This window comes from Bemisia tabaci, chromosome 1 (genome assembly GCF_918797505.1).
Source record: "Bemisia tabaci chromosome 1, PGI_BMITA_v3".
Taxonomy (NCBI): Eukaryota; Metazoa; Arthropoda; class Insecta; order Hemiptera; family Aleyrodidae; genus Bemisia; species Bemisia tabaci.
In genome coordinates, this window is record NC_092793.1 from 11,188,287 (window position 1) to 11,215,444 (window position 27,158).

General features: G+C 35.5%; 1 protein-coding gene across 1 annotated transcript; it reads right to left on the reverse strand.

The window, feature by feature from the left end:
- Positions 1-1,451: 1,451 nt before the first annotated feature.
- On the reverse strand, positions 1,452-27,092 carry LOC109039741 (acylamino-acid-releasing enzyme). The gene is made up of 21 exons (XM_072306586.1): positions 26,932-27,092; positions 25,838-26,055; positions 24,563-24,729; positions 23,863-24,011; positions 22,157-22,421; positions 20,489-20,631; positions 18,775-18,946; positions 17,034-17,279; positions 14,949-15,089; positions 13,286-13,506; positions 11,892-11,971; positions 10,833-11,039; positions 10,117-10,223; positions 8,587-8,648; positions 7,564-7,735; positions 6,750-6,998; positions 5,786-5,926; positions 4,807-5,027; positions 3,746-3,825; positions 2,641-2,847; positions 1,452-1,805 (listed from the first exon to the last, which is right to left on the reverse strand). The coding sequence occupies exons 1-21, from the start codon at positions 26,977-26,979 to the stop codon at positions 1,703-1,705; spliced, it is 3,399 nt and encodes a 1,132-aa protein (XP_072162687.1). The 5' UTR covers positions 26,980-27,092; the 3' UTR covers positions 1,452-1,702.
- Positions 27,093-27,158: the final 66 nt, after the last annotated feature.

A 27,158-nucleotide genomic window follows, 5' to 3' on the forward strand; every position in this document is an offset into this window, starting at 1 on the left:
ATCATGTTGACCAGCTTCTCTATAAAAAAATAAAATTTCTAAGGAAGTCTGCAACGTCGCAAAAGGAGAAACGTCGTCTCTTATTTTGCCCAAAAATATGTATGTATAAAATTGAAGGCATTATGACTGGCCTCTCTAAACTTATATTCGTATGTAACGATAAACAATGGGACGCGTTTGCTACGGCGCCTTGATACAACTATACAACCTCGACGGATGTCCGTATTGCGTTCAAAAAATTGAAGGCGTTTTGACCTCCCAAGCATAATACCTGTAGTTGATTCGATCGACAAACGCGTTGGTCGGCGATGACGGGGACTTTATGCATTTTTTTATACTTGATGGATGTCCGTATCATACCGACTGAAGTGCGAAACCACGTATCTCCATTGCGGTGTTTCAAAATTTCCATTCTTAATTCATCTCTTCAATATTAAGCTTCAGTATTAATATATCTCAATATATTAAATTTATAAGAATCTCTTTCATTAACATCGTAAATGCTCCGTCGAAACGAATATGGTAAATCACGCACCAGTCGCATTTCGCCACGCCGTTCGGTGCGCCGCAAGGAGGGGTTACGAAAAACATACCCACGCCTCGCAGGACGCCCACGCTTTGAACACGGAAGACAAAAAAATTGCGAGACAACGACGGTCGACGGTGCACTACGCTTCCGCAGTAAATCCATCATCCACGCATTTTTTTCTCTATGATTCGACCGCAACAGGCCGGCAGGGCAGGATTTACAGTGGCGTGGCGTTACCTACTATGTAAGCAAAGGAGGCACTGTTTCCCCTACGTTTTTTCAATGGATAATGTAAAGGTATGTTTATTTCCTAAGTGCTAGTAATAATTTAAAAGATAGCACAGAAGAAAGAGTTGAGTCTAAGTTTTTAATTTGACTAGTTGTAGTGCTCGTTTTTGTCGTATAAACAAAGACTCAACTCTTTCTTTTGTGCTATCTTTTAAATTATTACTAGCACTTAGGAAATAAAAAACTTTACATTATCCATTGAAAAAACGTAGGGGAAACAGTGCCTCCTTTGCTTACAGTAGGTAACGCCACGCCACCGTAAATCCTGCCCTGCCGGCCTGTTGCGGTCGAATCGTAGAGAACAAAATGCGATCGAATAGATAATACGGTTTTTCTCAAAATCGTGTTCGTGGCACTTAAGTTATATTGCACGTTAAAATAATTGGTTCCATGAAATGTTCGGATGAGGAGATGTGCAGAGAAAACATTAAAACTTTTTGAGAGGTCTCCATCACAACTTTCACATCTTAGGACATGTGATCTTGAGAATCGCCTTCAATCTTGCCAGATAGGCAACAAACATACTTCGGAGGAAGAATAATGATTTTAACGCTATTAAGAAAACGTACAATTTTTTCGTTGCATGCTTTGATTGATTACAAAAATGTATAAAAAACACAGTTCACCCAGGGTATAGAGTTTATTAATCGGTATAATTGGGGGAAAGTAATGGGCATCGGCCAATTTTGCACAAGCTCATCCATTTACATATTTCCTTATCGAAAATATGTACTGTCATTAAGAGTAAAAATCATCATGTACTCAAAACTTTTCTTTTTTAGATCCAATAAAATATTAAAGAAATAAAAATAAAGTGCAAAATATTCTATGCTAAGAGCAGGGCCATGATTTTTCTTCATCTTGTCTCCACGGAAGTAGTGTTAGTTATGGTTCAAGGTGCTGTATGATCCATAGGGCGGCATTAATACTACTATCCAACTCCACCCGCATAGAGGCAAGAGAATGACAATCTGGATAGATGCAAAGTCTGAAATAGAGTAAAAATAGAATATGTGAACAAAAAGCGAGAGAATATTGAAAAAAACATTTAAAATTGGTTCATTTACTTTCATAGGTGCCTCATGCGGTGACAGCTGGACTTTTAAGTTGCATCGCCTATGCATCGCCCTAGAATCAATTAAAGACATCTCAAAATCCTTAAAGAGAATAAAAGAATAAAATAATGTTGCAAGGGGGCCGCAAAAATTTTAAAATGCACTTGGCTGCTTTGATTTGCGCATTTTTCATTTTTGTCACCACCCATCAAACATCGATTTTGTACTGAGGTGGTGTTGCTGACTCATTGTGACTATCCCAATTAAAATTCTTAAAGTTGTGTTTCAAGAGAAGGAGACCCTAAGAATGGATATGTTTCTTTTCCCTCCTTTATCGGGTTGTATCAGCATAGTACTCACTTTTCCTTTTTTGCCCGATGTAAAATTTTGGTTGTCAATCTAAAACTTAAAACACGATGGCCATTTCGGCTTTATTAGCCATCATCAGGTGATTATGATCTTGATATCTCACTCCCCAGTTTCGCGAGGCATCGCCAGTGATAATACTCTATGTAATGTTTTAACTTCCGTTTCCTTTTATTTTAGTTCGTTCTTCGTTTTTTATAATCACCTGATGATGGCTGATAAAGCCAAAATGGCCATTGTGTTTTAAGGTTTAGGTTGATAGCCAAAATTTTACATCGGGCAAAAACGGAAAAGTGAGTGCTATGTGAGTGCTATCCTAAGAATGGAATTGGAACGCTTTTCTTTACCAAACATTTCAGATAAAAGATTGACTCTGTCCAGAAGTTGAAAAAAGATTCTCACTTAGTTTCGATATTCCTCTCCTTCAAAGCATGAAAGAAAGCTATTCCTTGCGAAGATGGCACTCGACGGTCATTTTTGCCGATTAAAAGCAATGTGGGGGCCTGAATTCTGTCAACCAGCTTCAATGGAGATACATTTCTCATCCTTTCCCAAAGAGAGTTGTCTGATGACCAACCTGCATACAACAATCCGACATCATATGGGCGCCTGAAGACACACAAGAAGAGTAATAAATTAAAACTACAAAATTATAAACAGCACAGGAATACATACTGAATGTCAGCCTGGAGAGCAGAGGCACATTCACTTCACGGTTGAAATCAAGAATACAGTTAAAGTCTTCTCCCTGATGGATGGTTTTGTCAACTATGTATTTATACGCATGAATTCACCAACAGTGAAGTGGTGGAAAGCATAAGCAATTTGAACAGGCAGAAAAGGCATGGGGCATTGTAATAGAATTGATAGAAGAAGTTTCTTCATAAATCTTTATGTACACCACTATGCTGGCGCTTTGTGATTAGATTTTGTTATCAGTAGGTACTCTGTTTTTGTTTTGCAAGGCGGCTCTGAGTCAACGCAACCTGTGTTGCTAAGTAAATTTGAGATCCGTCTCCTTTTGAAAAGCTCGGGATTGGGTACAAGGAAGGTTAGGGGTGGAGTTTTTGAATATCTCATGCAGATTCTTTTCATGTTTGTGATTAGTGGAACTCTCGTTGACTAAAAAGCAAGGAAAAATTAAAATTTCATGAAATTTTTTCACAGGGTTTACGAGATATAAAGTTGAGCTAGTGCAAAATATGAACAATTTGAGTCAGAAGACATCACACAATTTGCGCTCGAAAGTACGGGAAAATGCTGCATTAATATTCACTTGCAGGGCAGATTTCCTGCCGCGCACTGCTCATTTAGTAAACCAGCCAATCATCATTGAACCCAATTACAAAATCATGAAGAGCATATTAATGATGGAAGGCAGAACAACAAGGGAATAAATGCATCATGTTAAGGACTTTTAAAATGCGCCCTTTGATAGCAAAATATTTCTGCTCTAAAAATACACACAAAAGCAGATATAGTGTTCAATTCAAAGGTAGGCACTCACTTGTCTGGCATATCTGACGTTACAAACATGGAGCATAGTTCCACCGGAGGATTACGAGCAACCACTGCCTTATAAACAGCCTGGAATAAAATAATAAAAATAAATCAGATGCTAACCAACTATATTTTGACACCCTCAAACTTTAATAGTTATTGTCTCAATCTTACGCCTTAATTAATCTTAGTCTTAATGCCTTTTACTATCTATTCTACCCAAACTTTGGTGGAAATATACTGGGTAAGTAATTTACTTACTCATTTGTAAAGAACTTTTTTTCACTAGCAAGAGGGAAATTTAACTTTGGTATTCATCAAGGAGGAGCCAACTTTTTTCGCTTGAACGGGAGGCAAAATATTTTCTATCAGTCTTTTTAATCAGAAACATGATTTTTTAAAAGTGTCCACGCTTTTGGTTCCATACTGGGAAATCAATAGTAAAACTACAGGACTAGATATCTCGGTTTGCGACGCTGCTAACTTTTTATCATACTTCATTTTTGTTCCCCCTCAAAAGAAAAATAAAAATGAAAAGAAAGCAAGGGCCTTGTATGTCAAATATAGCTGGATATTTTTGTGTTTCATCTGACGAACAAATCATAAAACGACTAGAAGATTTTTGTCTATGAAATTTTACAGAAATCAATCGGAATCTATGACTGAGTCCATTTTTTGCAAGAGGGTATATGTTCACTGAAAGGATTCAAAATTATCAAAGATATTTTACTTTTGTACAACTGGGTATCCGAGCAGAGCTTCTGGGGATAAAATAAAGAATTTTCCTCTGGGACCGACTAAATATGATACAATTTTGAAAAACATTTCCTCAGTAGCCTGTACTGTAGGTGCAAAATTAAAGTTCTGTAGGGATTTTCAATCGTTCTCATGTTAATGCGTTTTTGGCTGACACACAATTTTTACCTACAAAAGAAAGAAAAAGATCCTTTCTCTCATAAGTATGTAGAGATCACAATGGATACGTAATAAGCAAATTAAATGAGTTAACCTGGAATATAAGCAAGCCTTCGGACACATAAAATACATGAGCTAAAGGAAAAACCATACCGGATACTGTGCAGATAGGTGTGCAACAAGAAAACCACCATGCGATCCACCATTCAATGCGACTACATTTGGATTAAGGCAAGAGAAAGTTTTCAATACTTCTAAAGATGCTTGGTGAACATCTTTAACGTCAGAGTCACCAACTCTTCCGGACAGGTAATCGATTGATGCTTGGCCTTGACCTATCGATCCTCTATAGTTCGGGAACAATGTCCCAAAGCCTAGGAATATGAAAAGTCAGTACAAAGTGTATTTTGAAAAGGAGAAAACTTTGAGTTGAATTCTAGACTAGTGTTTCTGTGATACAAAAATGCATTATATATTACAAACCATTTTAGGTAATTATAAATGAAGTTTTTAAATCAAAGGTGGCAGAAAAAGCTGACTCTACTTTTTAAAATTGATATTTTCTGACAAGGTCTCAGGAATTTATAAGCTGGAAACCTTTTGATTCGAGAAATTTGAATTTGAAATTCATTTTTGATGCCTATCAAATTAGATAAAATTGCTGTTTAAATAAATAAGATGGATGGTGAATGCATGCAAAAAATTTTTTTGATGATGAAATAGGTTCTGATGAGCTTTATAGAACTTCTTGTAAGAATAACATGAATTATTGTAGATTCAGCACACACTTTGCTAACCAACCAAAATTTTTAGCAAACAAGACAAATACCTAGTAATGTCACTTTTCACAAAATTATTACTTGCAGTGTTAGGCAAATCATCTAACCATTGATGCAAGTTTTTCTGTCTTCTTCACCACCGTGGGGTCTCTCTTAGAAAAAATAGCTTTCTATGGAAAAACGATATGTCCTACAAGTCCGGCAATTTTTTTTTTCCTCCTAAATTTTGGATACAGGCGCATACATTCATCAAAAGCTACTAACACAATGACCTGGTGTTTATTCTTGTAATTAGAGGTTAGTTTAGTTAAAGTTCTAAGTTTAGGTAAAAAAAGGCATCCAGGAATAATTACCTAAGCGGGAGTAGAAAACTGCAGAGAAAAGGTCAAAAGAGTCTAGAGCTGCTGAATGAGGTCCACCATGGGGAAAAACGACCAGGGGAACAGAATGTGGTGCACCAGTCTTTGGTCCAAAGTAGATGGCAGAAAATGAATCTGCACAAAAAAAAAAAAAAAAAAAAAAAAAAAAAAAAAAAAAAAAGATTTTTTTTCACATGATATAGAATAATTATAAATGAGAAGGATGTTCTCTTTTTTCAAAAAATTGTGAATTTTATGTAAAAATAGTTGTTCATACTTGCAGAATTGAACATTTTTATTGGCTCATTTTTGAAAAAGGAGAGAGAAATAATTGAATATTAAATAATTATTTCATAATTTTTTCAATTATAATTAAAGAAGAAAAACTATACATGTTCCTGAACAGTCTCCATAAGTTTCGGATTTCTGAAGCCGTCTACTCTGTGGATGAACTGTTGGAGAGTTTAAATTCCTAATGGACTGAATAGGTGTCCACCAGCCTCCCATCTTCGAAAACAGCCCCAAAACACTTCCATATACGAATTTTAGGATGATTATGAATTCGTAGCCTCTGATTAGTTTTGAAATTTAATTGCGTAAAGTTCAACAATTTTTTGACTTAAAAATTTCCTGAGAAAAGATGCTTTAGATGTACGTACAAGAAAAGTATGCTTACTCGATGAATACATACATAATCACACCAAATATAATTTTTTTTCTTTTTAAAGAAACGCTCTTTTATACACGGTGACAGATTCAACAAAATTTGACATAAAAATTGGCTCTTAAAAATCTGAAAATACATGGATGTTTATGGTCCTTTTCAAACTAGTATTGAGATCCGCAGCTGATTTCTACTGGATTTCTCCTACGCACTATGTAAAGTTGACTTAATTTAGATTTTGTGTCTCATAATTGGTGCAGTGCGAACAAAGGAAAAAATATGCACACTACTTACTAACATCTTCAGAATCAAACGTTGTAAGAGCCATGTAATAGGGAGTTAAGAAAGCAGATCCATTATCTAGGCACGGGTCTGATAGTGACACCCACTGCTCTATGCTGCCATCACATACGAGGTGGGCAACCCTCAGAAAATGGGGAACCAGGAATGAAGTATTTGTGCAAACAAGCAGGTCTTCTTTCACATCCAAAACATAGACACTCCCTCCTGCATTTCCAGATATTTCATTCACACTTCCAGATTCTGCAGGTGGAAAAATTGTTGAACAAATTTAAACACAAGTTAAAATGCTCTTATTCTGACAGCTCAAAGGATAGGAGGATTAAATTTCTAACCATAATGAATACTGAATCTTCCATTAAATGCGCTTGCAAGTGACCTTCAGAAAAATTTCAAATCCTCTTTAGAATTTATTATTTGAAGAATATTATTTAGAAGAATTTTATTATTTGAAATGTTTACAGGAGCAATGATTGTACATAAATTGAGGCCTACTTCCTTGCTAAAGTTAGTCTAACTCATCCTGCTTCAGTATTTCTGGTTGAAACAATTTAATTTAGAGAGAAAACAAACCCTCATTAAGAGCAAGAGACACATAGTTGAAGGGTGCTCAAAGATGGAGAAGTAGAACTTTCTCGGGACAAGGCGAAGTAGAATAAACCAGTCCCAATGACCAGATTTCCAATTCTGCAAACCTGGAGCTCCAGTACATGAGATATTTTTTTTTAGATTTAGATTACATTAATCGCTGACAGAACCGAAGTTTACCAATTTTTAAATTTGATTAGTATGAAGTATCGAGACTTACCTACATCTAAAACATAAGGAATTACCCGAAATCTCTGCTCGGTGCTGAAAAGAATGTACTTGCTGTTACTTGAGAAACATCTCCGAGGAAGTGAATTGCAGAAAACTCCATAAAATAATTTGTCATCATTAATTTTTTTCTGATGCTGCACAATGGGAAGAATTATTTCTGGCTAAAAAATAAAAGAAAGATAAAGAAAACAAGAACTTACAAATTGCCAAGAACACTAGGAAAGAAATGAAAAAAAAAAGATACAGGAATGGTCAGTATTACCTACTGAAGGAACTTTTTTTCTAAAAATCAAGAGATTGATAGCAGGAAGACCTACTCACATCATAGGACGTAGCAACCTCAACGATAAAGAATAAAGGATGAGAGGAGAGAATGAGAAACTGATTTGAATGGCAAAATGAAACAGCATATAAAATCTGAGATAACACTGCTGTTCGATGCTAGTGGCTACTGATCACTCGGACCGTTTCAAGCCATTTTTATTTACTGGGCAAATGATCCAAATATATACCGCAACTTGTTCAAAAACATCGGCTCGAATATAAGTTTGGTCAACTGTGACTTTTGATCAAGATCAGGAAACCGGTGCAATGCAAGAAAAATTGGAAATTGGCGAGAGCACAAAATTTCTTACTGAAAGTGTGAGGTTCTTTGCAAAAAATTAAACATGTACATACCACTTATTTCTGACTTTATTGAACAAATTTAATTTAAGGAGATGGGTTTTGAGAGATGTGTTCATCCATTTTTATTTCATATTGAGATATTTAGCTTGATTTTTATTTAGTCTTGAGACGATGTTGATGTTTCTTTAGTTTTTGTTGTTCTTTGAGAGGTATCTCTTAGGATTCAAAAGACAGAAGTGTAATTTGTGAAAGTAGTTTGATGAGAGTAAATTGAGTCCGGAATTTAATCAAAGAAATTATGAGTGTAAGAATACTTTTTCCAGTTGAAAATTTAAGATTTGAAACAAAATACTGTCTATTCATTATGATGCTGGTCTAACGGGACCCTTGGAGACGGGTAAATACTGAGGAAGTATGTACATATGACTTCAACCACTGTAAACAAGCCTGAAAGTGAGTAAGGTCCAAACATAGTAGGGACAATCATAATCTAAAGGCTTGCAAAAATTTCCAAACATGCGGTTCGTTTCATTTTTATGCTAAATGAGTACTGAACTAAAAATTTCATTTGAATGAAAATAAAAACGTACCATCAAAGCCAAATTTTAAAATGTTTGAGAAAATAACCCAACATAGCAAATTTTTTACTCAAAAAAGGCTTACAACTTGTCGTTAAACCAGAAATCGAAAGACTTCCAATTATTCACTGTAAGTAGATAATACGGTGCAATTTATGTCCATATGTAGGAGAATAATCGCAAGCTCAAGTGAAATATTCTTCAGAGAAAAACTCTGAAAAATATAATCAGAGAAACGCCACCGCAAATAGCAACCAAAAAAAATTGTACTGGTATGCAAAATTACGAAATTTGTGCCGATTCGATGATTTATCTTTTCTTCTAAAGACAGTCTCAAAGTGTATACAGCTCTGGCAGAGAACATTTCCTTGACTTTTTGCATCGACTATTTGCAAAAATGAAAATGAAACTTTTATGGCATTAATTGAACTGGAAATGACAGAGACATGAGAACCTTCTTATGCAGGTATTAATGATTCAATTAACTATGATTGTAATTCCTCATTGACACTTATTCCTCTGTCCACGATTCAATGTGCGACACAGGGTATTCAACCCTGAACCAGAATTGAGACTTAGCTTGATAATATGGAAAGCCCTAATATTTCTCAAAGGACACAGCACAAAATACCAAGAGATTTGGCGTCTGCTAAAATTCGAGATTTTCGATATGATGTTCTTTACAATCTCCTAAGTGAGATGAGGTTTTTAAATCCAAATATCGAAGGGCACTTGGAGAAAATCCAAGTCCATAAGTGCGTTTTTCACCACTGAGTTAGTGGAAAAATGTGATTGATCGAGGATTGAGCCCCTTCCTTCTTGTCTTGCGCCGGCTGCGAAGATAAGACACTGCACCATCTTAGTTCAGAACAAAAGGTTAGGTGATTTTGAATCGGCAACAGTGCCATTCACGATTCTTCATTTGAAAAAACACGAATTGAATTGCTGAAAAATGAACTCTTCAGACCTGATTTCCTCATGGTTGGTATGTACAAAGCTTGATTTTAAAAGCTCATTCTGATCAGAAAGTTGTGAAGAACATCATGTCAAAAAATCTTGAAATTTAGCTAGCCCCCAATTTTCTTGGTATTGTATGCTGAGTCCTTTCCAGACTTTTTCATAAATTTTTGACTTTTCCCTGATTTCCCTGACAATTCCAGGTTTTTCAGACCTGTAGACACGACGTAGTTGGGATTCATATTCTTGGATAAATAACCGCACTTCAATTATTCAGATTTAACAAAAATATATATTTCACAAAAGTTGTTCCAAATTCGTACAAAGCATTACTGCGGGAACACTGTAGATATTTCTTTCCTCTCCTGCGGGCTACTAGCTTTTTCTGACTTCAATATGTTGAATTAACCATAGTGCTGCATTGATGCAACTGTCTAATTCCACAGGAATCGTAAACAGAGAATGATTGTCTGCGTATACATGCATTCTGGAATAGAACATGAATAAAATGAGCGTATATCAAGGTGAAATTAAGGTAAAGTTTTCATGAAAGAAGAAAGAACAAGTCCCTTGAATGCTCTCAATACCTTAGCGGGTACAGACTTTTCTTCTTCTGGGAAGAAATTACTCAACATAAAAGCCTAAAGGTACCAATCTGAAATTTTTAAAAGGAAATATATATTGGGGTGCTTAAATATTTACCCTAAATAGTTCTTATTTAGAAAACTACTTTACACAGAAAAAGAAAATTTGCTGATTCAACAATTCTATTGCTAAAAACAGTGAGTGCAATGTTTTAACGCAGATTTTACAACAAAAAAATGCTACTTTAACCACCCCTGTAGTTAAATTAGTTTACAATGTGGTTAAAATAGCATTTTTTGTTGTAAAATCTGCGTTGAAACATCGCAATCACTGTTTTTAGCAATTGAATTGTTGAATCAGCAATTTTTTTTTTTTCCGTGTATGTAAAAATTTTGATATTTCTATGGTCATAGCATTGCACCGAACATGGTATATATTTATTACAAATGCTCATCTTTATTATACAGCGGAGAAATTTATTAATACAATATAAAAGGATGGAAATACTTACTTTGTTTCTACATTCCGCTCTCTCAAAGCATGGTACAGAGCTGTTCCTTGGGAGGGTGGCACACGGAGATCATTTTTGCCGATTAAAAACAATGTGGGAGCACATATTTTATCCACAAGTTTCATTGGTGAAACGTTCCTCATTTTCTCCCAAACAGCATTATCCCCTGTGTAGCCTTTATACAAAAATCCTGCTTCAGTGGTGCACCTGCATATAAAATGTTAAATATTTTAGAACAGGTAGCTTCACTTGTAAAAAACATGAAAAATACAAATATTTTTTGCGATCAGAAGATGTAAGATCTATTCATTATTAACTTGGGGCACTTGAAAAACTTGAGATATGATTTATGCAGCCACAAGAATAAAAAATCAAGCTTTTTTCAAAGAATTTTCAAGCACTTTTAAAGGCCCATTATGTAATTTTTCTCTACATGCACAATTTTTTCCGGCATGAAGATTTTTAATACTAAAAATTTCTTTTTTCTTTTTTTATTTTCCTAACAAAAAAATCTTTGGAACAGTTGCACATTGCAGAAGTGTGACATAGCTGACTGCGTCGCTGCAAGGACTCAAAGTCTGAGATCACATTTTCCATTGTCTTTGAAAAAATTTCTTTGATCTTCTGATCTATTTGAAATCAAATGCTTTGTTTCTCTTTAAATACAATACTCTTTTGCTGACAAAGTAAAGAGTAAATCTTCAGCACCTTTAAAAAATCAACCACTTCCAAAGCCTTGAAAAAATGTCCAAAAATCAAGCACATTTCAAGGTTGCACCAATCATGTGTAATCTGCTTTAGAATCTATTTAGAAGAGGTGATTATTCAAGATTCAAGGAACTGACAAATATTCATTATATTTTTGAAAACACTGTGAAACTTAGTAGAGCACCAAATCTGAGGAGATAAGTCTCAGACATACAGGATCCGTTTAAAATGGAAGCAAACAAGTTCCTTTGAGGAAGAATTTGCTAATAGGAGGCTTGATAATTGCTTGATGATAAAGATACCCTCTTATATTCTTTGATATAACATGTGTTTCATATTGCATGCACTCACCAGTCAGGAATGTCAGACGTCATGAACATAGAAGACAGTTCTAATGCAGGATTACGCGAGACCACAGCTTTGTAGAAGTTCTAGAAAGAAAGGAAAATCAACAATAAAAGAGCACGTCAAAAAAAAGAAAAGAAAAAAGAAGAAGTTTCATTTGAGAACTCATTTTAGCTTCCAAAAATCTTGCAATCTGCGACAGCTTTTTGCTGAATTGTATCTTAGGTAGAGTGAGGAAGCTTCAATATGGTGCTTTGACATAATTACCTTGCTGCATCAACAATTTGAAGGGCTGAATCAGTCAATTAGACATACCTGTTTACAAAAATCAACTCAATGGTTGGAATGGATTGCATTTAGCAAGAAGGAATCAACGTTATTACAGTGTTTTCTAAATTGTGCAACTTCTCCTTCTCTTTTAAAAATACTTAATATATGTACAATATTAAAATTTACACGATTATTTTCCTTTAAAATGAACAATTTCTTGGTGGAAAGCCAAAGCTATTTGCTATTCTGGAGATTCCTCAGATAATTATGAAGAAACAACATGTTTATAACACTGTAACTGCTCTGGTTCCTTTTTGCTAAATGCGATCCATTTATGTAACCATTTTTTGGAGCCCTGGGTCTCTTTACACTAAGCATAGCAAGTATAAATGCTATTTCCTCATGGAAGTCTGACGAAGAGGCAACCTATACTTGGACTGGAATCAAGTATCTAAAATAATAATCATTAATGCTGCAAAGTTAAATAGTACAGATGGATGAGAACAAGTTCATTCAACATTCCCCTCTAAACTAAACAACTAATTAATTTTGTTTGAACATAAAATGAGCAAGCTGCATCTTCACAGGTCTGATGCCTGATTACTGTCAGTTTGCTCCAAAGCTCGACAGATTAGAAACATGAAAAAAAAAATTTCAAAGAGGAATACATTGATAACATTTCACTTTCCAAGAAACAATACCACTGATGTGTAATTAAGGAAATCTCATAGTGCCATGTGACACTGTTTTTGACATTATGAGTGAGTTTGCAATGATTGGCAAATCTTAAAATTGTTACAGCAGTGTTCTCATTTGCAATTTCATTGTATATAAATAGGTTAAGTTGTTCATTTGATGGAACCAGAAAGTATTACTGCTGCTTGGTTTTATTTACATATGTTAGGTGTGGGGCAATGTCCCAGGCAATCATATGGAACTCTGGATTCCATTTTGTGTCCTATTTTCCGAAGAGCGAAGTTCTCTACTTAGAATACGGGCTGTAAGAAAATGATGGATTTTCAAGCCGAAGTTGCATTTAAACGGTGGAAGGGTAAAAAAAAAGCCAGGCCTCCATTATTCCATTAAAGTGAATCATTACAAAAAAAAGTGAGAGAAGCAAACCATCTTACCGGATACTGTGCTGACAGATGCGCAACAAGGAAGCCACCATGAGATCCACCACTAAGGACGACTGCATTCTGGTTAAGGCACGGAAAAGTTTTCAATGCTTCGCAAGTTGCTTGATGAACATCTTTCACATCAGTGTCACCAACTTTACCCAACAAATAATCCACTGATGCTTGACCTTGACCAGTGGATCCTCGGTAATTGGGGAACAAAGTGGCGAATCCTAAGAAAAAAAAAGCAATTAGGTAATTTTAATCCTATTTAACAATTATAAATGGGCTTGTTGCAAACTTCTGTTAGAGCACAAATAAGAGTTGTTTCTATCAGTAAAAGTTTCAAAAATCTCAATGAGCGCATCGGTAAAGTTTGAAATGCACTCTTAACTTCACAATCTACGTAAGAAATTCGTGTTTTCTTGAGCTTACCGCTTTAAAAACGATACTACGGCACGACTAAGCATTTTCTTAGAGGAGTGGTTCCATCCAACTCTTTTGCAATATCAGTACCCAACATAGCTGACCCTTCCGTGTGCAGATCGCAATCGGGAACAGAAAGTCAACTAAAGCGGATCTTTATCAACGCAAAGAAATCGTGAATGTAAACACGCTGGGTTGTTGACAAATGGTTAGAATCTCGTCCAGGCACATGTGTTTTGGCGGATTGGTGTAATATCCTGATGCACAGGGGTTGGATAAAACGAAACTTTTAACAAAATGTTTACCTGTCCCATAGTATCACTTTACAGGCGGGAGGCTCAAAAAAACGCAAATTTCTCAAGCAAATTCTGAAGTTAGGAGAGCGTTTCAAACTTTGCCAATGCGCTCATCTTGATTTTTAAGACATTTACTGATAGAGACAACTCTTGTTTTTGCTCTAGCAAAAGTTTGCAACAGGCCCATTGAGTCGAAGACAAAAATGAATGCAAGAATTTTAATGTTAGAGCAAGGAGACAGCAATTTGAAATATTAGATGAAGTCTCAATTTTAAGAGAACTCAGGCCTCTCTTACTGTTGAACTGCTAGATGGACGTTGACAGATTGGCGGTCGCCCATCATCAGTTCTATCTGTAAAACGATTGATGGCACACTCTGTAGTGAGTTGATGAACGAGGGGCATCAACATTCTTAGTTGTAGTTTGTAATTATTCTATGCTCTTATGTGTTATCACCAACAGAGGATTCTTGTTGATGATTTTTCAGTAATTTAATTTTTTTCATCTTTTGCTGCCTGGTCGATGAAAAGGCTGAACCCCCTTTGATTTGCCCCTTTGACCCCCCCCCCCCCCCTGAGACTTCAGGAATCAATATCTTAGTTCTCCCAAAATCCGACTGCAGTATTTAATTTGTAAACTTTACAATTAGAAGATACGTATATTAATCTTTTTTTACTACAGTTCTACAAATAATTTCTGTGCCGAGTTCATTTGAGAACAGTCAGTCCCCATTGCCTTACTTGTAAGGTCTTAAGAGTATCTTGTCATCTTACATTTCACAAAAAGGCATTGCATTCTACTTTGAAAAGATACAATTTGACCTGCCATACCTGAACTGCAAGCTTTTGAGATCAGAAGGTTTCCATTATTCTGCCTCATTAAAAAAATGCAAAACCATTGTTCAGCAGAAGGTAACGGATAGTTTTGTAATTACATTGAGCATGCAAAATTACCTAATCTTGTATAAAAGTCTGCAGAAAACACATCAAACGAATCTGGCACGGAGACATGAGGTCCTCCATGAGGGAACACTACCAATGGAACTGACTGAGGTTCGCCTGATTCCGGTCCAAAGTAAATGGCACTAAATGAATCTGTGCAAAAATAAAAAAAAGACTCTATTTATGTAATTCTACAGATAAATTAAAACTTACCTAATCGTGTGTAAAAGTCTGCAGAAAATACATTAAACGAATCCAGTATACAAGCATGAGGTCCTCCATGAGGGACCACTACCAAGGGGACTGATTGAGGTTCACCCGATTCTGGTCCGAAGTAAATGGCACTAAATGAATCTATGCAAAAATGAAACAGGATGAGCCATACACTGTGACAGATCTAAGCGAGGATAAGAATTACGGTATAAGCATAAGTTATACAAAATTCTGCACTGCAAAAAGTGTGACAATAGAGCTGTGCCTATTTTTGCGTTTATTCTTCCAAAGAATCTTGTAAAACAACACTTTTTATTCCAAAATGAAAATAGAATGGGCTTCAAGAATGACTGCGTAGCAACTGTAGTACTCAATGAAAGAGTGATAGAGCTATATGGCTTCAGCGTCATAGTTTTAGAAATTTAAGTGTAGCATGACCAAATGTAATTTAAACAGGAGAGGCGTTAAGAGGAAAGCGGAATAAGTAAAAGAAAGCAAAAATAATTTTCTCTAATACAGTAAAACTTGCATATAACGGAACGTGCTGGACCGGCCGAAATTTCTGATGTCAGAAGGTTCTGGTAAAAGCAAATTTCGATGTTTTTCGCCCGGAATTCCAAAAATAATGGGTTTTTAAACCCAGCCAACCATTAATTTGGTATCAGGCGCAAATGACTTAGCCCTACCCCCTCCACTCACGCGGAAACCGAGAATATCTTTCGACACTTTATGCTACTCTCTGATGTACTGCACTGGGTGACGAGAAAAAGAGGTGTGGAATGACGGGAGGGGATTCAAAACTTGGGAATGTGTGTGAGTGCTCTTGTTTGCGGATTCCATTATGAGCAGTTCTTATATAACCGGGTTTTTTTTACCATTGTTTTTACAGGTGAAAAAATGGGACCGCATGCAACTGCCGATATGAGTACGTTTCCGATATAAGTACATATAGGACGATATAGGCGAGTTTCACTGTAGCATTTAAATGGAAATTTTTTACACTGTAGGGCCTTGTCTCCACGAGCCGTTACGCGAGATTTGTCCCAGGGAAAAATCCCACTTACGAAGTTGGGAAAAATATTGAGTTAATCAATATTTTTCCCAGTACCAAGTATGGTACTTGTACCCCTAGGACCCACTGAGAGAAGAAGAAGAAGTGAAAACGAATTGTGCGATATTTTACTCATTACTGCATTGTTAATGTTTGTTTAGTTAAAAGAATGTGTCTAATTGTCAATTGAGTACAATTATTATTTTAATCCCGGTTAAATACTCGACTTTAACTAATTTATCTTCCCGCGCAAACTAGTCGCAGGACTGAATGAGCCCCGTCCCGTGGAGACGGTAACTAGGAAAAATCCCAGAAGTTTCATTCCTGCGATTCGAACTTGGGAAAAATCCCATGAAAACGTCCCGTGGAGACAAGGCCTAGATATAACACAAAGTGTAGGGGTAAAATTTAGCAAAACAATTTACAATTAATAAATCAGAGAATAAATCTGTGAAAATTTAATCATCATGGTTAATACACATTTTGCCTAAAAAGAAAAAAAAAATTACCAAAAAGAAACAGTGACTTTCATTGTTCATTTAAAAGCTCATGGGACTGATAATTTTTAGGTTTTCGCGGTGCACTAAATTATGTGTATGAGCCACGATAAGTGAAAAGATTTGAAATCTTTTTCTACGAAATTTATTTTTCATTTATCTTGGATGCTAAGTATGCTAGGAAAGGCTCCATCTTTATCTTCGGTGAAAGTCTAAAAGTTGTATGCCTGCTGTTTACAAATTTATATAAAATAAATATGACTTCGTTCCTTTCACTGGTGTTTGGTACATATTAACTAATAAGTCCTTTAATAAAAAAGAGAGAGAGGTACTTACTGACTTCCTCAGAATTAGGTGCTGTAAGGGACATGTATTTGACTACTAAATTGCTTGGAGAGGCATCCTGGCACCAGTCTGTTAAGGGCGTCCAAAGGGTAATCCCATCGAAGGATAAATGGGAAACAATCAAAGAAAAGGGAACCGCAAATGAAGATTTTGCACAAACGACCAAGTCTTCATCAACATCTAAGACTTGGACACTTCCTTTTTCATTCAAGACTAATTGATTCAGACTGCCAGACTCTGAAAATGGAGGAGTTTACATTAATCGAGGAATAACACTACACAGTTTTTGGAAAGATTTTTTACAGAAAAAATGGAAAGGAATCTGTCCATTCTAGGGGTGCGTGACTTTTTAAAACTAGTAGAGAGGGCTTAGAACTTTATATGGAGTTAAAATGAGTAAAGTCTATCAGTTCCATGGATCTTCCAAAGGACTTCTGAGAACCTTCGTTTCAACAACTTTCAAACAAGAACAAAAAAAAAAATGTTTCAAAGTTTCATTACAAATGGAAATATCATTATAGAAATAAGTAATTATCCAGTTATTACTTTTAAATACCCTTATGTACTTACATTAAGATAATTGTATATATTTCCTCCTAGGGAGGTTACAATAGATAAACTTAAAAAAAAAAAATTACAAATGGAGCGCTTCCCCTGTTTTATTCTTTTCACTTATTTGTAAAGAGGAAATCGTGTGAGGTACGGACAGTGCTATTTGAAATTGTGTAAGTTTTCATAACAAAAGATAATAAGGCCAACCTTCCTAAAAGTCATACAAAATAACCTGATGGAAATTTTAAAGTCTTTCAAAGGTTTAGAAATAAATTTAGGGACTTGAAAATTCAAAGAAAATTCATGTATACCCAAGGATTTATCAGGACAAAGCAAACCCAGATTTTAATGGAAAGTAAGCATGCTAATCTATACAACAGCCTGTTTACTGTTATAAAGGGAAGTCAAGAGTTCAAAATGTCAATCGTTGTTGGTACTTTTATGCTTTTGTTTCTCAATAAATTTTTCAATTCATCTCAGCCAAAAAAGTATAATTTTACAGCCAACTGGTTAATGTACTCTACTTTTTTAACAAGATGAGAAAAAAAGGACATCGCTTATGAACACTGCCTATTGGCTCAAGGTCTGCCACTAGCAGTTGTTAGGATCAAAGAAACAACTTAAATCGGAACTAAGGCCGCAAATAATAAAAAGAACAAAAAAAATAAAAAGCCCGGGACGTTTCGCAGGGATCACACCCGCATTTTCAACCGGTGGAAACAAATCATCTATAACAATTCCTCTAAAGAATTCTTTCTAATTTTCTTTGTTTTTGCCGGTTGAAAATGCGGGTGTGATCCCTGCAAATCGTCCCGGGCTTTTTATTTTATTTTATGTGTCCTTTTTATTATTTGCGGCCTTAGACTATTTTAAGTTGTTTCTTCTATCATTATTGTTGTTAGGATCTGTGGGTCAAGCATTTGTTGCGCCTCCAGCTGATGTTTAGCTAATGTAATAAATTAAAACGAACTTGGAGGGGAAGCAACAAGCTTTTGAAAGGGGATGAGAGATCATTTTTTCTATAGTCCTGGTAGGTTGAATCTCACATGGGAACTGGCAACTTGAGGGTATTAAAATCTATTCAAAAATAGCAAGTTTCCGGGAAAAGAAAAAATGAAGGAGGAAAATATTGAAGAGAGAATGGATCATATTAGTACCTACTGTTTCTGCCGATACTTACCTATATCTAATATATAAGATGAGACTTGAAATTTTTGTTCGGTGCTAAAAACAACGTATTTACTATCCTTCGAAAAACATCTTTTGGGCAGTGAATCACAAAAAACTCCATAGAAAACGTTGTTGTTACATATGGTTTTCTGATGCGATACAATGTCAAAAATGACTTCAGACTGAAAAATACAAAGAAAACAATCGGATAAGAAAAAAAACTTTTCAAAAGTTGTACGTGAAAAATTTGAGAGAAAAAAAAATCCCATTGAATGCAATTTAGGCACAATTCTGTGATTGGGAAATTTATGCAAACAGCTTTGGATAGACTATCATGTAAGGAACTTATTTTTGAATAATTAATTTTTGTTTTATCCATTTTATGCACATTTAGATAGTACTTTTTTTTTTTTTTTTTTTTTTTTTTTTTTTTTTTTTTTTTTTTTTTTGGCAATTTTGATTTATAAATTTGAGTAAAAATTACAAAACGAACCACAACCAAAACTTAGCCCAAAGGGGAATTAAATAATTAGGGCAAAGCTAAATTGTTTTTTTCGAAGGGGGAGGGGGGAGAGGGCTAGGTTACTTTCCCAGTATTAAGCGGCAGCATTGTTTGTTGTTGCAAGATATTTCTGAAGAGGCCACCATTTTTCTGAAGAGAAGAGATTTTCCCTTGGCTCTATCCCCAGCCCCCGGCCATAAACAAGTGCTACCTCTAGCACCTACCAGCTCAATGCAAAACATGTTAAAACAGGAAGATGGAAAAAACTTAAGATAAGACAGCACACACCAAGAGAAAAATCAAAGCAAAGAATAAAGCACTGAAGTTTTGGCTTACCTAGAAACTAGACGTAGTGTATTGTTTCAACCAAAACACTCTTGAATCTAAGGCATTCACGAAGCACTTAAACTATTTCTCTAGATGAGGTACTCGGGAGGACATGGGAATGTATATTAAGAAAGGTAAGTCTTGAACACTGATCAGGAAACTGATTTCCTCACATTAGATTATGAGCAGGCTCGGAAGTAATGCAACAATTTCAGTTTTGATGGGATAAATTAATATATTCACATGCAACTGAATCAGGTCTTTCGTTGATGTAACTTCAGATCTAATAAAAACTTTTTAGTCAATTTTGTCAAAAGGTACTAAGAATACTCTTGCAAAGATGATATTTTGCGCATCCGAAGGTAAGATTTTCAGGAGGTGCGAGACCTCCGACATAGACCTGGTATACAGCAATGCACACAAAGAACTCTATCCTGGTATTTAAAAGATCAAAATTTCTGAATATTTTCTTGGCAATAGCACAGCAAGTCATCTAAAAAGGAAAATATCTGGGCAAACTTTCAACTGAGTGACAGTTGAACATGAATATTAGTTTTTGGATACTTTACATGCTTAAATAAAGTTGAAAAGACAGTGAATATTAGGATTCAATTCCAGACTAATTTTGATCAAAGGAATGTGATGAGGATAAAATCAAAAGAAATGCATAATTATGGAAAAAGTTCTCAGGGGAATGATTCGACCAAATCAACATGCTACTACAAAATCTACAAGGTTCCTTTCATTTTTTCTCCTAAAATTTTTGCTAGAAAAAAAGCAAAATTAAGGAAATAGAACAGACAGACTTCAAAGACTAATTGCATAGACAAAATTAGATAACTTTTGTGAAGGATTTCAAAATTGGGTGAATCTCTGATATTGAGATAATGCTTACATTTCCAGAAGGCCAATGATATTTGATTATTTGCATACAAGCTCGGTGGGCACCTGTGGGAACACGTTCTAGATAGACCAAAATCTTTCCATCAGGGCTAAAACGAGGGCTCATGGCGGACATTTTCTTATTTGATATTATTTCTGCAAAAAATGGTTAAACAAAGTTGTTTTGAGATTCAGAGGTCAGTAAAGGAGCATTTAAAAAGAAGAGGGCTTGTTCAGTAAAAAAGTAATATTCACTAAAAATGAAGGGAAAATTTCAGTGAGAGGAATCGCTACTTTCAAAGAGAATTTCCAGGGTTTCTACTAAAACAGGTAGGCCGAAAATCAGTACTCTGAGAGTACTTTTTCAGAACATTCCGAAGAAATTTAGTACCTCCTTAACAGACAAATTCAGTACTTTTTCAGTACCTCCGTTTGACGAAATTTGATAAATTTAAAAAATTTGAATTTGTTGCTCGAATTGCGACAAAAATAACAAAAATTCTGGACCTTCTCGCGGAATTTCTGCAGTTTTCAGTAATTCCGGACCGCCCTTAAAAAGTCAGTACAATTTCTTGACTTTTCAGAAATTCCAGACTTGTAGACACCCTGATTTCAGAAAAACTGGGAATCTGCGTGAGTCATCTCTTGTTATGGAGAAGAGAAGAGACTAACGTAAGACTTATTCTTCAAGTCATGAAAGCATACCCTCGGAGGTGGGAAAGAGGTTTCCCTGCACTTAAAGGTCTCTTGTAAAGCTGAGGCTCTCTGCTTGAGCCTTAATCAAGTTTACAGAGAGAGGCTGGCTTGCAAGCCACTGGAAGTCCTTGGGTGAAGATATTGTTCCTTCTAACAAAACGTAAAGGCATAAAAGGCTCCTTTTCTGGTGCCCTTCTATGTGCATGCTCACTTTCTAGTCCAGCAGGCAAAATTTGTTTTAGGAAATGAGCCTGAACATTATGATATTGGATAATAGATAGAATAATTCATTGCAAATTAACAATAGAGAAAATTTATTGAATTTCATAAGGCAAGAAAAATATCAGCGCGACAAAAAAAAAAAAAAAAAAGCGTAAAGAGCAGACTTAAAAAATTCCTTCATTTGATACAGGTTTGTGATTCACTCCTCAATATACAATTTGCCGAGTTCTTGTGCAATCATGCATCCTGCGTCCACACCCACTTTTTTCTCCATTACTGACAACCAGGATTACTTAGAGAGAGAGAGTTGTAAAAAAAAAATCTACTCTAAATAGACAAACAACCTTGCAAACTGTCTCTCATCTTTTGAACTTCTAATTTCAAATATCTCAGAGCTGTTTTTTTTTTTTATTTATTTTAAGGAGAAAACAAATGCTTGAAAACAACAGAAATCAAACGTGAGAAAGACTGATAAAATTTAGCAAGATTGTTCATTCATGTGTTTAGGTAAAGTTTCCTTAAATCTCTTGGGGAGCACACCTAATTACTAACAACGAAGGAATAAGGTAATGTGGACACGAGTGATATGGATAAAGCTAGTTGTGCATTAAAGAGTGAACTTCATACTCTTTATGACAAGTTCATTGCATTTGATGGGTAATTTTAATAAGTCAATTCATTTATCTGTGCCTTTGGTGTGCAGTAGACCCATTGATAGACACAGAATTTATTTTAAAGTGGAGTAATGAAAAGAGCAACTCACTGAAAGAACCATCTAAAGTAAGTTGAAATATGAAAGATGGGCGGTTTGAGCAATAAACAAGACCCAATCTTCGAGGTGTGCTTTGAACACAAACGCCAACAATATGACCCTCAGGAGACCAGACAGCTGAACCGGGACAATACTCAGGCGGTACTCCAGGGCAAACGGAAATTGATTCAGATTCAATATCACAGACTACAAGACAAGATTGATGTTTACCAACCAACTGTTCGCCCCATTCTTCTCGATAGACATATTCTTCACCCTGGAAAAAAAGGAACATACATTAATTTTTAGTAGTGCAGTGACTGATTGAAAGCAAACGTTCGACGATGAAACTGTAAAAGGAATTTACTGCTATGCTATGCTGTATGCTATGTTCAGTAAAATAGCCACAGAAAAATAGGTTCGAAACTAGTGTTGCATTCTTGTTTATGAGACGAGTTTGAGCAAATGCTTCAACTCTTCTTTATAATTTCAAGAAAAATAATGTCTTAAGCTTAATTTTAAGCTTAAGTTTTTTGACCCACTTTATTTTAAGTTTAACACGCCAAATTCAAGATGACACCTAATATGTATTACAATCTGAGGACTGAAAATTCTGGAATTTGTGCTTGATGAATATTCTTAAGCACTTAAGGGTCAAACATACAAAAGCTGCTTACCGATGAAAATCATGAGATTCTCTGGATCCTATACTTTATTCATCAAGTTGGATACATAAAGATCCATAGAAACCCAGAAATTCCAAAATGGAGACCAAAAAAGCCACCGTATTAAACTTCAAAGCTGCAGAAACTCACCTCTCAACAAAATAATTTTTGTTCCCTTTTAATCCACCATGGATCTCCAGAAAATAAAACCCAATTTTTGATCAGCAGTAAGTAATTTTAGGTTTTAGAGACTTCAATGAATACAGCATGTAGAGGAACACTTATTTTTGAAATCTACGACTCAAAGCACGGGGTTTTGTCCCTCAAAATATGTGACTTGTTAAATAATTTTTCCCCCTCACTTCAAATAACCTCCATGGGCTGATCTCGTGCTTAAATAATTCAGGCAAATACTGCCGCGCTACGGAAAAACGCCGTATGAGCCTTAACGTTGCCAGACTTTTTCTCACACATCACCAATATTCGAGCAAATTTTTAAGTGTTCTTTTTCTAAATTTTCAGAAAATTTTATTTACAATTTCATCTAAAGTGTTCAAAATTTTCAATGAAAAATGTATGTTTCTTTAAAGATAAGTATTTCCTGAGAGTAGATTTGGCAACATTCAAAAGTTCATATAGCGTACTTCTTCAGCAAGGAAGAATTTGTCCCTGAATTAACTTTACAAGGGTAGTCCCTGTGAATATGTATTCCTACTATCATATTGAATTTACAAGGTTTCTATGGATCCGCACTACTTAGACTTGACAAAAACTCAACCTTACACTTTGAATTGACAATTACACAATCCAAAAAACTTTATTGTTCAGCACTGGAATATATCAGAGTTTTGACTTCATTGCAACTAATTTGGATTTGGTCGTTCCTCACTGCGGCAAAAGGTTCCATTAAGAACTAATTTCGATTTGGTTGTTACACATTCCTGTAAAAGATTTTATTAAGAACTATCTTGCTTTCTTTCCTTCTTTCTAGCAGGATACAAAAAGAAAACAGCTCCGAAGAAATTCTCAGCTTTGGATATTTAATAAACTTACCTTTAACGGCTTTGGCTCCCCTGGCTTTGATTCTGATTCTTTAGATCCAGATTTTGATTTGAAAAAAGGCTCTGCTTTAGGTTTCTTGGCTTCTGCTACAAACAGTAGTTTCTTTTCACATGGTGACCATTCTAAACAGCCGAAATTACCTGTAAGGAGAAAAGAGTCATGGTAAAAAAAATATATATATCATAATTAAATTGCACTACTTTGTTGTTTGACTACAATCGAACTATCTGTCATCTGCGAGCCACAAAAGGATCTAAGGTATCCGATGATTTTCAAAGCGCCAACCATTTCTTACGATACAGTTTCTGATTCACAGCAAAATATCCAAATCGCTCCCTTTTACAAAGTGAAGGGCAAAAAGAAGAAAAACCTAGAGTATTATATTGTGTAGCAAGAGCAACAAACAACGGTATGGGATGAATCACTTGGTGATAAAGTGGATAATTTTAATCTTTTTATAGTCTTACTGATTCCCAAAGACAAAGAAAACGTAACTGCAATTTCTAAATTGCAAATTTCTTTCAGTAGGATAAGTCTTTCTGACCCTGCGTAATGAAGCAAACATCAACTTATTGCATGCTTATTTCTGATAAGTTTCTTTTCATGTTCAAGAGTAAAATACAAGTCAGTCAGTGTACTTAGGTCTTAAGTGTGTCAAGTGTACTTAATAATTATTCATAAAGGCACTTACGATCATAATATATGTCTCCATGAACATCTAATGCTGTCAAATCAAAACTGCGCCACAGCTGATGGGTTCTCCAGATTTCTAACACATATTTTTTAGAGGAGTTTTCGGCTGTGATCTCTTGAACGACAGCTTTAAGTTTTTCTGATTTTGAAATGCTCGACAGAACACTGAAAAATGAGAGAAGATAATTTAAATTAGAAGAAATTTACATGTCAGCAAAATATACATTGAGAATACTTTTAGACATTGCGACTTGTAATACATTAACAGGTGAGGGTTCATAAACTAATTGGGGAGAAATAATGGACAAGACTTGAACTGGGAAAAGAAAAGAGTGGACAATTGTCACATCGGAATTGACATCATTCAACATAATCTTATATGGTAATCAATGGGCCAACTGATGATTGATGCATTGATGCATTCAGGTTGATGTGACATTTCTCCATTCTTTTCTTTCCCCATCTCTGGTTTAGTATGGTTTTTTTAAGAGAATTAAATAATAAGGAAAAGCAATTTGGTTTCAGGTATGATTTAAAGAAAAGTAAAAAAATCAGGAGATGATTGGTGTGTAAAATGAGAGGACTCTCAAAGATTAATAGAGGGGCTTGAAGGACAAGGCGAAGGAGTGCAGTTTTTGAAAAAAATTAGCTATTCATGAACTCAACTAAAACTAGTTTGAAAGTATATTCTGTCAAAAATTCACACCATTCCATCTTTGAAGCATCAAAAAGTCAGTTTAAACTCTGTTACTGCCATAAGGCTCCGTGTAATTTTGAAACTTTAAACAAGTATTTTTTAAAATATCAAAAACTGCACTTATGCACCTTGTCCTCCAAGCTCCTCAATACATGCATTGGGTACTTGCAAAAAGGGTCACTGACGCCAAGGGACTTTATTGTAGAAAATGGCTTAAGCCATTTTCTACAATAAAGTCCCTTGGCGTCAGTGACCCTTTTTGCAAGTACCCAATGCATGTATTGAGGAGCTTGGAGGACAAGGTGCATAAGTGCAGTTTTTGATATTTTAAAAAATACTTGTTTAAAGTTTCAAAATTACACGGAGCCTTATGGCAGTAACAGAGTTTAAACTGACTTTTTGATGCTTCAAAGATGGAATGGAATGACCCTTCACCAATTTCTGTAACCAGAAAAATAGGAGTATTAAATCTGATTGTCATCTGATGATGCTACGAGAAATACCTTCGAAAAAAGTGCTCTGCAGAGAGGCCAAAAATCTTTGGCAATGACATCGAAGAGTGTCGAAAATACTTACACAGAAGAGACATCAACAGGCAGTGTACTGATGGGCTGGTTTAATGAACTATCGATTAAGTTGGTTAGCTGAAATTTCACTCTCCGTCCATGTTCTAGACTTCTTTGAGACCAAGTTGAAACTATCGCAAAACCTCCTTGATTACCTTTCAAAATGGTAGCACCAGTTGGCGCTGGATGTCGTGCTACACTTCTGAAAACTTCAACAACTTCCTCCACCTGGAAATCCAAACATCGGTCAGATTATCAATCATTCAACACAATAGTAGGTGACACAAATTTTTTTGGGAATATTTAACTTCATTCGGTCAATATCCATCTTACAAGAATTTCTTTATCAGCGATTCAATTATAGTGCTTGGCTTCCGTTTAAAAAATTTTGATTCTGGTAGTGAAAATAACTACAATCGAAGCAACAAATTGTTTTCAGACATCAAAGATATTCACACATAATTAAAATAATGCCCACACAGCTCTAGATTTGTATTAAGGATGAGTGAAATTCTTCTCATAACCTCTCAAACCAAAATTACGATCCTATAGAAATGAACTTATTCACCTACGGTGTAAATGAATTATCTGGCATAACTGCACATGCAGTAGTCCAAACTTTGGGGTAACATCTTCTCAGTGACAGTAAAAACTGACTGACTTATTGTCAGATGTAGTAAGGAGTGTAGAAACTAATTAGAGCTGACCTTTGCATACATATGAATCTTCGTCCCTTATCACTCGATGACAACTTCCCCTGATTGTCCATTCACTCTACCGTGAGAAACCAGCCGCCTGATTAATGAAACTTTCACTGGCTTTGTCAGCAAGATGAGACAAGACATAGCCCTATCTTCGCTGCATGATATATCGATTTTCAATTCTTGTTGCGCCGACATAAATTTCAACGATCAGGCTACAGTTCTTGATGAAAATTGCAAAGCGAAATTAAGAGATCATTGCCATCTCCTTTCACCAGGAAAACTGGTACAACAATACAGGTTCTCTACAATTATTTAGCCAAAACTGAGAAAAGATACATATGTCAAATTGATTTTCTGCAGATGAAAGTGCAAAATAGACGAGTTTTCAAATTAAAATTACCTGTACTGTCATTGTGGAATAGACACGGCGAAGCAGACGATTTATCATACACTGAAACGGAGACAGACACAATGGAAGTTGGGATTAGAGAATCTGATCCGCAGGTAATCAATCCAAATATGAAGTCTTTTAATCTGTCAACAAACACGGAAACACGAAAAATTGCCGAAACCGCTTGCAGAGATAGCGCTAGTGTCGATAAGAAATTGTGTATTTCCATTGGTGGA

What these genes read in the sequence shown, in the direction of transcription:
- LOC109039741 (XM_072306586.1), bottom strand. Translation starts at nt 26,979, where the DNA reads ATGATAAATCGTCTGCTTCGCCGTGTCTATTCCACAATGACAGTACAG. An exon ending in ACCTAATTCTGAGGAAGTCA is followed by an intron (nt 15,090 to 17,033) that starts GTAAGTACCTCT and finishes ATTTTTGCACAG; the next exon opens with ATTCATTTAGTGCCATTTAC. An exon ending in GTTTGATTCTGAAGATGTTA is followed by an intron (nt 5,927 to 6,749) that starts GTAAGTAGTGTG and finishes TTTTTTGTGCAG; the next exon opens with ATTCATTTTCTGCCATCTAC.